Below are 13044 nucleotides of genomic sequence, written 5' to 3'. Positions count from 1 at the left end.
TCATTTAGAGTTTTAGCGTTGCACTGAGGGCTGGGCTGTAGGGAATATATTACGGTTCATGGAGTGTGAGATAGTCTACCCCTCTAGGTAAACTTGTGTGATCATAGACTAAAAATAATAGCAGAGTAATCAAAGTATAATTATTCAGTAGAATAGATTTTTGCAATCAGAAATAATGTATCTAGACTATGTTGAGCTAATGAATCAGTGTATCAATTAACATTCCAGTTCTACGATGCCTATCAGATCAAATTATAATTCAGGCGAGCAGCTAATGACAATCACGAAGCACGTGCCAGATGGGCTGATCACATTAGTCATTATGGCATGGGTGTCTTGAGATTTTAGATTAAGATAAATTAGGAATTAAACCTGTATTGATGAAGTCAGTTAGTAACGTTGGCTGCTGTGGAAGAGAGGAGAGCGGCACTGGACCGAAATGTCATTGGCAGGGCGGTCAAGATGGCGGTCAGGTTTGCAACACATGCGGACTATTGTCATTATGGTGATGGATGGATGCATTACTACAAGTAATTACACGTGCTCTGTTTATACGGGTCAAAGTTCACGTTATCTGATACATCACATGCATAATCTGAATGGGAATCACAAAGGTCACGTGTTTTTCATCTTTCTACAACGTGTTATTACTCCTGTTTTTTATCCCCTTTTTTCACTAGTTTATAGTTGACATAACTAGTTAGAGCATCATGCGCTGAATGCACCCTCTTCCTGATTGTTCAGAGAGGACGTACGGACAAGTATACCTGGTGCAGTTCCAGTCCAGATTATGATGACGAACTTCAGAGAGATTAATTTAATACAAATTGAATACAATTTTGGAGGTTTCGTTCTAACATCGAAATCCCCAGTTAATAGTTTATTTAAACTTTTATTCACTATTTTTATGAAAAAATAAAAATATGTTTTAAATATGGACGAATATTAATATTGCCAAGTGCATTTTAAACTCAGTATTCTATTTGCAGACTGGCGTCTAGAGAATACAAGACCTGGGGACATCCCTGTGAGGAGAACGCAGAAATCATAAATCCTGAATGAATAATTCAAACGTCAGAATAAACAAGCTCCGTTTCGTTATTCCACAAGACGTCCACGAGAAGAAAACCGGCGACCACTGATGCCCTTAAATGTCCCAATCGTTAAATTGTCAGTATTTCGTCTGCAACAAACCGAAACCCGTTCCAATCACATGAAAATCCACATTTTAAACGTGCCCTGCCTCGTAATCTTGTTCGTGGGGAACAGCCAATCAGCGAAGAGCATCTCCATGCCTCGCGCCATGAAGTAACGGCGTGACTTGACCGTGAGTCAGACAGTCTAGTTTCAACGTCAGGGCAATTTTCTAAATTTCATCCTGACGGGGAATTTTATGGCATCGTTAAAGGCATGAAATTATGCTTAGTAATTTTTCAGATTCTCTCTTTTCGCCTTGACGCGATTTCCCAAGCGTTCTATGCTCTACTTTCAATTTCCTCCACCCTTTTCACGTGTCCAACGCGTATCTTTACATTGAAACTCGATGCTCACAATATCTTTCATTTTCTAAAAGTAATGCTTTTGAATTTATTTATAATTAGCACTGAAGTAATTCTCTCTCCAGTCTCATTTGCAACAAATAAGCAAATTTGATATTTTAAGAACATATTTCACAACAGAACGATTACATACATATCACAAACTTATTTTAGTACTCACACACTCACACTTTTAGGCATAAAACCATAATAAAAATATGATCATTAAACGGTAAAGATTTATGCAAGTGGGTCTTATAACAGAACGAGGAAATGGGCGATAGCGCGGTAGGCGGAAACAGTCGCCTAACAGACGTTTCTTATTGTATGGTTAGTGATGCGTTATATTCACACTGGGTTATATTCACACTGGGTTATATTCACACTGGGCAAGGCCAGTATGACGAGTCAGCTTGCTGGACAGAACTATCATTGCCAGTTTCGGTTACTCATCATGTATGAACTACTGGTACCTGACGCCGCCGTGGGGAGATTCAACTGCCGCGTGTTGCTGGGGATGAGCTGGAAGCGCCGCGATAAAAGGTATCGGTTTCCACGTGACACCTGGATCTGGTAGTTCGTGTCTATTGATATCCCACAGACTGAATAAACTGTCGTGTACGTCAATGGAGGTCTTAAAAAACATGTTTATGTTGAACTGGGAGATTGTAAACGATTCATTTGTTTATTGACTGTCGGACTTCAATATACAAATATAGGCTTCAGTTGACGTTACTGACATATTATACAGTCAATATGTACCTATACTACCCATCAAACGTTTAGACTCGCTAGAGTAAATGTAGACACGTACTTCAGTTAGCTGTTCTAAACTAGATTTGGCAAAATATTCCATACTGTTTGAAGGTACTGTTTACACAGGAATTGATGTATTGTAAAATAAACTCGTAACTTTGAAAAGTGTATTGCCATGAGTTCAATAATGATGAAATGTTAACAAAGCTTTGCACCCAAACCCATTTTCACGTGCCTTTCAGCAATCTGATGCAGGATCCTCATGTAATGCATCGGTGTGTGAGTGTGTGAGTGTGTGTGAGTGTGTGAGAGTGTGTGTGTGTGAGTGAGTGTGTGTGAGTGTGTGTGTGAGAGTGTGTGCGAATGTGTGCGAGTGTGTGTGCGAGTGTGTGTGCGAGTGTGTGTGTGAGTGTGTGTGCGAGTGTGTGTGCGAGTGTGTGTGCGAGTGTGTGTGCGAGTGTGTGTGTGAGTGAGTGTGTGTGAGTGTGTGTGTGAGTGAGTGAGTGTGTGTGTGTGAAAGTGTGTGTGTGTGTGTGAAAGTGTGTGTGTGAGAGAGTGTGTGAGAGTGTGTGCGAGTGTGTGCGAGTGTGTGTGTGAGTGAGTGTGTGAGTGTGTGTGAGTGTGTGAGTGAGTGTGTGTGAGTGAGTGTGTGTGAGTGTGTGTGTGAGAGTGTGTGCGAATGTATGCGAGTGTGTGTGCGAGTGTGTGTGCGAGTGTGTGTGCGAGTGTGTGTGTGAGTGAGTGTGTGTGAAAGTGTGTGTGTGAGTGAGTGAGTGAGTGTGTGTGAAAGTGTGTGTGTGTGTGTGAAAGTGTGTGTGTGAGAGAGTGTGTGAGAGTGTGTGCGAGTGTGTGCGAGTGTGTGTGTGAGTGAGTGTGTGAGTGTGTGAGAGTGTGTGTGTGTGAGTGAGTGTGTGTGAGTGTGTGTGTGAGTGTGTGTGCGAATGTGTGCGAGTGTGTGTGCGAGTGTGTGTGTGAGTGTGTGTGCGAGTGTGTGTGCGAGTGTGTGTGTGAGTGAGTGTGTGTGAGTGTGTGTGTGAGTGAGTGAGTGTGTGTGTGAAAGTGTGTGTGTGTGTGTGAAAGTGTGTGTGTGAGAGAGTGTGTGAGAGTGTGTGCGAGTGTGTGCGAGTGTGTGTGTGAGTGTGTGTGTGAGTGTGTGTGCGAGTGTGTGCGAGTGTGTGTGCGAGTGTGTGTGCGAGTGTGTGTGTGAGTGTGAGTGTGTGTGTGAAAGTGTGTGTGTGAGTGTGTGTGTGAGTGAGTGTGTGTGTGTGAAAGTGTGTGTGTGAGTGTGTGTGTGAGTGAGTGTGTGTGTGTGTGAAAGTGTGTGTGAGTGTGTGTGTGTGCGAGTGTGTGTGAGTGTGTGTGTGAGTGTGTGTGCGAGTGTGTGTGTGAGTGTGTGTGTGTGTGAGTGTGTGTGTGTGTGAGTGTGTGTGTGTGAGTGTGTGTGTGTGTGTGAAAGTGTGTGTGAGTGTGTGTGTGAGTGAGTGTGTGTGTGTGAAAGTGTGTGTGCGAGTGTGTGTGCGAGTGTGTGTGCGAGTGTGTGTGCGAGTGTGTGTGTGTGAGTGTGTGTGTGAGTGAGTGAGTGTGTGTGTGAAAGTGTGTGTGTGTGTGTTTGTGTGTGTGTGTGTGTTTTTAAGTTGATTACTATTTAATCATTTGTGTGTGGAACTCATTATATATACAATGGCACAAGGTTGACGGTGGTTACAGATTGACGACGACGTATGGTTGTGACCGATGTAACGGACACTGACGTCGCCGGGAGGTGTTAGCACTGATTATATAGCTATAACTCACAAACTAAATTTGTGTCGTTGATTCAGTATACGCACAAGTGTGTCATCTGTACAATTTACGACACAAACTAAAGAAATCATAATTGTAATGAGCACAGACGGTAGGGGTGGTTTGTACAGTGGGTACAGCTGGGTGTACAGTCTGGATGGGTGGGTGTAGCTTTCATTTCCCTCATTAAGTAATGCACATCAGCGTGATCTAGCAACAGTTATGTGATGTAACGGGACTTGATCACGTAGTTCACTTCGTGTTAGTTTTTCAAATAGTGACATGTGGAGCGAGGCCCCAATGAGTGGTTGTAATATACGGTGATATAATGTAAATACAGTAAATAATGGACAAGTTGTTCCATGACCGCCAGTCATTCTTGCACATTTTTTTTTCAAATTTTCCAGGGGTATGGCATAACTACAAGATAGTGACCTGTCAAAAACAGAGGAGTCACTATCACAAGGGTCAAGGTTGCAGTCCTCAGTGGGAATAGCTGTTTAACTTGAGTTAACGTGAGAGGTTTCACCCCTGAAGATCCGGACTAGAATTGATCTTCAGTAACTCATGCTTGTCGCGAGAGGCGACCAACAGGATCAGGTGGTCAGGTTCCCTGACCTGGTTGACACGTCATCTGTTCCAAATTGCGTAGACTGATGCTCATGCTTTTGATCTCTGGATTTTCTTGTTCAGACTCTATTATTTTCAGACCGCCGCCATGTAGCTGGAATAATACTGACTGCGACATAAAACTAAACTACCTCACTCACTCACTAATGTCATTGGTTCTTCCAATGCTGCACGTCTGATTTCATCCGACACCGTGATACCCCATTCCGCACATCAAGATGCAGCACAAGATAAACTTACCAGAGAATCAGAATCGCTAGAGGCTTCAAACATTACCGCTGTACCCGAATTAATGTGACAGATTGCCACTAATTATTTTATACGTTTCCATGGCAACCGTCGCGTGCGTAAGGTCCGAGATGGGCCTGGCGGCTGATGTGGACGATATTACTGCGATATTCGTGATTCAGTAGATATTGCCGTGAGGGTTGACCCCCGCGCGGTCACAAAGTCGTGACCCGTATGCAGTCACACATCACACCGAAAGGAGAACCAGTGTGTCCTTTTTTTAAACCCCAACACTGTCTAACCACGGCTACCTGGTTGTATGCTGCTATCTTCCATCAGTTGTATAGTGTTCTGTTAGTGCCAGTACAGTCCATGTTCCTAAGTATAGCGCTAGTAGAATCAAGGCAGTAAATAAAATACCTAAATACTTTAATAGAAGCTGGGGTGTTCATCGCCAGGTCCCAATCTCTAGGGATGTCTTCAGTAGGATAAGGATCATCAGTCCACTACATATAGTGCCGGGATGTCATTAAGCAAAGAAGTAGAGACAATATGATATAGGTGCGTACATACGCTAGTGTATCCTGTAATATGCTGTCCTTGAAGTTCCATGAATGTAAAGGAATACCAAGTGCTGTGGACAGTCAACTTCTTTATTGCGAATGTATTCGTTCTTGGTACTAACGCTGTTATCAAGCAAGTGTTGAGTACCTCTACCGTCAGTACTAACGCTGTTATCAAGCAAGTGTTGAGTACCTCCACCGTCAGTACCAAGACCTATAGGCCACACTGATTTCAGTAAAGAAGCTGACTATTCTTAAAACATGATATTCCTCCGTCTGTACAAACTTCGAAAATGCCTCTCAAAGGAGTGCCATGAATGTGGTTATCCAGTGGAGTCTCTTCAGAGTGGACGTCACGTCCTGTGAGTGTAAGTTGCATTTTGTAAGTTGATTTCTTGAATATTTACATTGAGTCGTGGTTTTAACTCCAGTAACATCGTTCCGTAGGCACCCCCACTCCCACTCCCACCCCGACCCCCAATGAGAGATGAAGAAAATCTCTCTCGGCTTCAGAACCACACACATGACCAGTGAGAGTCTGCGTCAGGATCCATCCCCCATGTGTTTTCTTCCCTTTGACACCTCGGTATCCTTGTTCTTAGTGGCTAGTGGGATGAGCCTTGAGGGTCAGCAGAATGGCTTCAAGGAGTGTTAATAGCTTAAAGCCTTCTGGTTAGGTAATGGGTTTAGAAGGTCAATGTACGACCACAGTGCGTGTAAAACTGATTTGTAGATATACCAACAGATACCAACATTAGTTGTTACATAAGACATGAATATAAAGACACACCAGTATGTCAAATACGTCCTTTTAGTCTCCGACATCTTTACAGTGAAAATATACAAATGCACCTCTTACTGCTGAAATAATACATATTCACGTGCCTTGCTACACACATCAAAGTCCTGTCCCACTTGCGGGGATCGATACTCATGGTGTCAATAATATGACCGTCAAGTCCTGACTCGATTGTTTACAGCCCACCGTCATATAACTGTGAAATTAACTGCGGTATCAAACAATGCACAAACAAAACAAGTAAAAGCTGATGACATGAAACATATCAATAATCTGTTTTGTCAGCACAATACATATCGCTCTCAGACTCTGTTAATTATTAGTATTCATTATTCGTGGCCGTAGGGTGGAACCTAGTTAGGACTGACGTGGTGTCAGTCTATAGTTAGATCCCGCTTGTTAGATTTTCAGACCCAAAGCTGCTTTACAGTGCTGGGGTACGATAACTTCTAGCACCGCAGCACACTTGTGACTAAATGAGTTCGTGTTTCAGGTCACATCTGCAGTTTTTCAGCCACATCTAACAACAGTTTCTAGCCCCTGAAATGAACATATTTTACAGATGAAAAAAGTTCATAGTAAAATAAAATATAACAACAAGGAGTCTAGAGACTTTCTTCATTTCAGAAGATGTGGAAATCTAGACTTGGCACATTTTCTAGACTTGCATGGGCTTTGTACGATATATTTGCTTCAGGATCTTTATGACAGACTAAGCCGTACCTGTGTGTTCACTGTAGGGTGAAAGTCCAATCAAGGTATCATATGTGCAGTTCTAACATAAATTTTAGATACACCCAGGGCGGTGGGGTAGCCTAGTGGTTAAAGCGTTCGCTCGTCACGTCGAACATCCTGGCCCGATATTCCTTCATGGGTACACTGTGTGATGTCCGATGTCAACCGCCGTGATGTTGCTGAAATATGACGTTTCCAAATTCCAAAATTGAGATAAAACGGAGTCCTGAAATCGTTCATCCCGTCCAGTATCGGCTTTTAAAACAGTTCTGTCAGTTCTGTACTACAGTTCCTCTTCTTCTTCTTCTTCTATAGCTAAAAGCGGCGTAAAACCATACTTACTTACTCACTCACCTATATGAAATACCCGACGGGGAAATGGGATCCACTGGAACCGCTCGTGAAATCACCGACATCGTTCTGTTAAATACTGAACATGTGTTATGACTGAATAAAATTTAAATATTAACAAAGGAAAGAACAGAGGAAAAGGATGCCGGGGCGTCAGGTGGTAGGAACCCCTGGGTGATGGATGCTGACGGAGGCGCTCACTGGCGTCGTGCGCGCGTGTGTGTGGTGTGTGTGTGTGTGTGTGTGTGTGTGTGTGTGTGTGTGTGTGTGTGTGAGTGTGTGTGTGTGTGTGTGTGTGTGTGTGAGTGTGTGTGTGTGAGTGTGTGTGTGTGAGTGTGTGTGTGTGAGTGTGTGTCTGTCTGTGTGTCAGTCTCTGTGTGTGTGTGTGTGAAAGGATAACGTTCAACATATGTCCTTCCAGGACTCTGTCATGATCGATGTTTGTAGTTCATATTTAATCCAAGTACACCTCTTGCACTAGTGCACTAGAGTGACTTCGACCAGACAGCAAATTTGTTAAGATTACACCCAACGGACCGCAAGTACTTCATTCATTGATTCAGTGTGGTTCCTGGTTTCTCTAGAGCAGACTAGGGTTTGTTAAAGGGCGGAAACCACGTTCTGAGTTAATAATAGGTGTATATTGACCAGGATACTTCTCAGAGAGTCATCCGACTTGTACAGTAGCCAGGTACTTCAAGCACGACTCTGGTGTTCAAGCTGTTATAGAATTGGTGCCTGTCATATTGTATCGTCTTCGTCCCGAATGAGTCACTGGAATTTTAGTTGTAGATTGCACTCAAATCACTGTTTCCTGATCTACATGACGTTTATTACGTTACATCCCATTTATGCCTTCGACAACATGGAACATCAGGTATTGGAGAGAAGGTTATCGCCCCTTTAAGCAAGGTTTCGCCAAAACATTATTTTCATCATAATGTCAACCTTACTCCACGAATTTGCCTGCTCCAAGGCTGTACTGAAGCTCTTCCCATGATGTGTAGTAATTCTATCCTTTCATGGTCACATGCAACGTCTAGATAAGCGGACAGGACACTCACTCTAAGGACGCCAGTCTTTTCGAGGGATGTGTGTATGTATGTATGTGTGTGTGTGTGTGTGTGTGTGTGTGTGTGTGTGTGTGTGTGTGTGTGTGTGTGTGTGTGTGTGGATACATCTGTGGAGTGTGACTTGTCTGTTGGAGTATCAGTCAGACAATCAGCACAGAAACTAAGATTTGAATAAAAGTAACTCCTTCTCAATGATTGTCTGAATTTTAAGGCACTTAAAGTAAAAAAATTATTACATGCATTTATTATTTAGATTGAGTGAGTGAGTTTAGTTTTACGCCGCTCTCAGCAATATTCCTTTTTTATGGAGGCGGTCTTTAAATACGAGTCTGGACTAACCGATCAAGTGATTAACATTATGAGTATCTACGCAGTTGAGACACGGTGGCATATATCATCCAATTCAGCGAGCTTGACCACCTGATCCCGTTAGTCGCCTCTTACGTCAAGCACGGGATACTGAAGATCAATTCTAACTCGGATCTCCCCGGGTAATTTGTAATTTATAAAATGCAGATTTTCAGTTAATGCAATACTAAAAGAATGCACTGTATTACGGATAATGTGTTTAAAATCGTCAAGAGGGTGCATTTCGGATAAGAAATGCTGGCGGTATTTTTTGACACTATACTATTTTCATTGAGTGTGTTTTTCAGAAACCATTTTCAGAAACTTATATAATTACCAAGTTTCTGTCCTCGAGACTCCCAAGGTCTGTTTTAAACATACAGTAAAGTATCAGGAAATGAGGGAGACAGTTGGAATTAACATGTAAAACACACGCCTTCGTTTGCAGGCATCCACTGGAGATCGGAACGACAGCACATTCTAGATACAGTTCAGTCAGTGTTTTTCATTTGATTATCCAAAAACAACAACGAAGCCAGAGTAGAATTTGCTCGTATTAAGGTGAAAATATACATGTTATTGAATAACGTAGTCCACTGACATTTCGTTGGCATCAAGGCTAACAAAGCCTATGTATGATCGTCATTAGCGTCTCTCACAGCACTACGTAGGCGGGTGTGAGGGTCATGAAGTTAACGTTAGATTGATAAAATCGTTTTTATGTGTTTGACGCATTCCAGTAGAGTATGCTGTGATTGTCGGCCATTTTCTAAACACTGCTGCAAGACATGGACTATCCAGATGGGCCAGCATTAAACCAGTTGAGTTCAATAGAGACACCCACAGAATTCTGTCTTTTGGACAATCATGTCTCATGTTATAAAAGTCCTTAAATGTCAGTCCAAGGTTTGACCGGATAATTCCGGTGACGTAGACGTCATCCATGGCTATGAACCGCGTCACGGACGACGCACGGTAGAGCTGTGACACAACGTCACGGGAGACAATGTACCCGTAACCTTGGCAAAAGTCTGGTACAAGGGTAAACGGGTACATGCTAAAAGACATTTTGTATTTTGAATCATTTCGTCTGGCCGCGTGTTTATTTCTGATTATTGAACATTCCAACACATTTGTACGATCCAGCTGTAGCAGATGTCGAACTATTACATACGGATTGATAAACACATCGTCGTCCATTTTGAGGACAAACGTCACTTCCGGGCAGTGATTCAACATCCAGTGTTGACCCATTACATGTTTGAAGGTAAGGTTTGCATAAACGTCTTTGAAATTACCTTGCACAATGTCCTTGTACTCTGCAGCCTCGTGTTCAACACGTTGTCGACATGCCTCCCTTTCGGTTGTTCCAACTAAGAAAATTAAAACTATATTCTTGTTTGAGATATTTTTTACACTTCCAAATGTGTTGCGGATCATTCTTCTAGGTTTAAAATGACACACTGCTGTATGGACAAGGATCAGCAAAAACACAGAACGACCTTGACATTGATCAGAGGTCAAGGTGAAGCTGTACTGGTGAAGGTTGAGGAGTGGATTTCGCTTTTCATTTCTTCTCATTATCGAGAAATTGAACAAACCAGGGATTGCTTCAGTTTGAGGATGAACCAACACAGGTAGATGTACTCTCATGTTGTGTGCGGTAGAATGCGAAGCTTCTATCCAATGGCCACCCATATCTGCATGTATCCAGACTTTCTTTGCACCTAATCTCCGCGTAGAAGTTACATACGCAATTTGCATGTAATTCGATACAAGCCAGGTTGAAAATATCACAATTAAAGTTACCCATTGGAACCGCTTCATGATGTAAATGTGACTGAAAGTAGACGAAAAAAATCTTATCGTTAGGGTCACAGTTCAAGTGTAGCTATGGAATGTGACACCGAGAACAAATTCAGCCTTTGTGTCAATTAGGAGGGTTGAACTCCGTGTTCAAAGTGAGAAGTGCATGAATACAATAATTCTTAGAGAATATCAATCGAGTGCTCACGGCCCCAATGTCAGGGGAATTAATATTAGCGTTTTGCTCATGCTTTGAGTGAGTGCATGCAGCCCAGATTAAAACAAATGAAAAATGCTAAAACATATATACTGCCGACTACTAGTCTTATATTCATGTACATAGTCGTAATGATATAAATGTATTTCTCTCACTCAGGTATGACATGGAAGAAGGAGCACTTACACAGATCGCGGAGTTGGCATGATTGGCGAACTAATGTCAAACCAAATTATCCTGCTACGAATCCTGTTTAATGTTCTTGACAAGAACTTTGAAGAATCCGAACATCTATCAAGATCAACCACCTCACCGACTACGTGTTACAGGATCGGGTTGCAATTTTAATAATTGTCACCAGTTACTGGCTCACTTCCAATCTGTACATAACACTGCGTTAAGAGCTCCATTTGTGAAAGGAAGAAGGCGTCGGTATTGATGACTTTTCATCAGCGTATATAAGTGGTACGAAATACAAGCCAGGTGTTACAAATTTAGCGAAATGATTTCATTACAATCTGCGTGACAGCTTGGGCCATTGTTCACATTTAGTCACTGCGTGTTGTTTTCATGTGGGGACGGAGGGACACAACTGTGTTGAAAAAGTCAATTTTTTTTACCGGTGTAGACTAAAGAGATCAGCTTTTCTGACACGTTCTTTTCAGCGTCGTGGTCCTGTATTCACATTCAATTAGGATAACGCCCGTCCTCAGACCGTTAGGGTTGCCATGACCTTTGTTCAACAGCATAATGTTCAAGTATTGCCTTGGCCTGAACATTCCAAAATATGTTAGATGACATAGAGCGGCGTCTACTCCCTATTGTATATCCTCCAAAACAACATTCGTGACTCGGCAGCGGAAGTTGTAGAGGATAAGGCAAATCTTCTATGCCCATTTGATAAAATCATCGAGTCAGTGATGCACAGCTGTTTTCGTTATCAAAGGTGGACATACCTGTTATTTAAGTTTTATTTTTGTTTTATTTTTGTTTTTTGTTTTTTTTAAATGTAGGAAAAGTAAGTTCAGTGATGCGTGGTTTCTATTTATTGCTAGTATATTATCTTTTGAAAAATGTCACCCCCGAAACAGGTGTCATTGACAGCGTCTGTGGTTTCAATGACCATATATTACGTTGTGTATCCTCATTTAGAAGATAAATTTGTATGATCCCCAGAGAGTTGAGACTGATATATTGTGTCGTGGAGATGACGTAGGCACGATGTATAAGTGTACATAGGAGGTCCTCACGTCACGTTGTTTATCAGTCGCATTTTCTTGTATACTTTGATGGCTATTTTGAGAAGGTCGAGTGTCAATTGACGGCTTTCAAACGTCCAAGAATGATCTTTTTGAGGCTAAATCGTCGAGACTAATGACTAAGAAGTCTAAATTGTGTTGATGTGAAATCTTTTATCACAAATTTCGTGGAGCTATATACGTAATTACTGAGAAAGACAGTTCACGTTTGACCATTTCAGCGGTCAAGGTGAACCGTTATAGATTAAGGTCAAGAAGCACCAAGAATCTGTCGATGTATTCTTATGTACACGTAGGGTATTTGTTAACATCTGCATCTGCATGACACACAACTTGGTGACAAGTGTCAAGTGACACCAGATGTACTAAGCCTATGTTAAAGTATACGACTGTCGTATATACGTCTAGGTAAACCTTACCCGCACGATCATGTAACTTCATCGGTAAAGGGCAATTACCAGACGTTTGACTCAAAATCAAATTATTCATAATGATGTGCTTGCTGTTTACTGTAAAGGTTGATCATCTGTTGCCCTTTTACTGCATCGATTACTGTTCCACACCACGTTAACGCTGTACTTGTATACGTCAATGCCGAACCGTAAGCCACCCCAACAGCAATCACGTCACGTGACAACGGCCTTGGTCAATCGATGTCGGACTGTCATGTGTCACGTTGTTATTGACAGTCAGACCAGACGATATGAAAATATTGGATTTTATGTGAAAATATAACATCTCTGGTTACCTGTGGGATTCTCGGAGTATTGAGACTTGTTTTTTTTGTTGTGGTTTTGTGTCACTGAATGCGTTTGTCCTTGGATGCTGAAAGGATAAACAATATGGAGGAAAGTGATGGTACTCTTACGCTGACGTCAAAATCCCAAGTTGAAGTCATGTACTTTAATACTATGTAATATGTTGTTTCAGACGGGTTACATCCTTACTTGTAGTTGTAA

The 13044-nt window shown here is 42.0% G+C and overlaps 1 protein-coding gene across 1 annotated transcript; it reads right to left on the bottom strand.

Moving 5' to 3' along the window:
* Nucleotides 1-9487: 9487 nt before the first annotated feature.
* On the bottom strand, nucleotides 9488-10501 carry LOC137297384 (beta-1,3-galactosyltransferase 5-like). The gene has a single exon (XM_067829388.1). It carries the CDS (start codon nucleotides 10499-10501, stop codon nucleotides 9488-9490), a length of 1014 nt encoding a protein of 337 aa, XP_067685489.1.
* Nucleotides 10502-13044: the final 2543 nt, after the last annotated feature.

Source organism: Haliotis asinina, chromosome 9 (assembly GCF_037392515.1).
Source record: "Haliotis asinina isolate JCU_RB_2024 chromosome 9, JCU_Hal_asi_v2, whole genome shotgun sequence".
NCBI lineage: Eukaryota > Metazoa > Mollusca > Gastropoda > Lepetellida > Haliotidae > Haliotis > Haliotis asinina.
The sequence above is the reverse complement of the archived record's forward strand: the minus strand, read 5'-3'. Positions and strand labels throughout refer to the sequence as shown.

Excerpts from the sequence above, each read along its gene's own strand:
- LOC137297384 (XM_067829388.1), bottom strand. The coding sequence starts at position 10,501 with ATGGGTGGCCATTGGATAGAAGCTTCGCATTCTACCGCACACAACATG.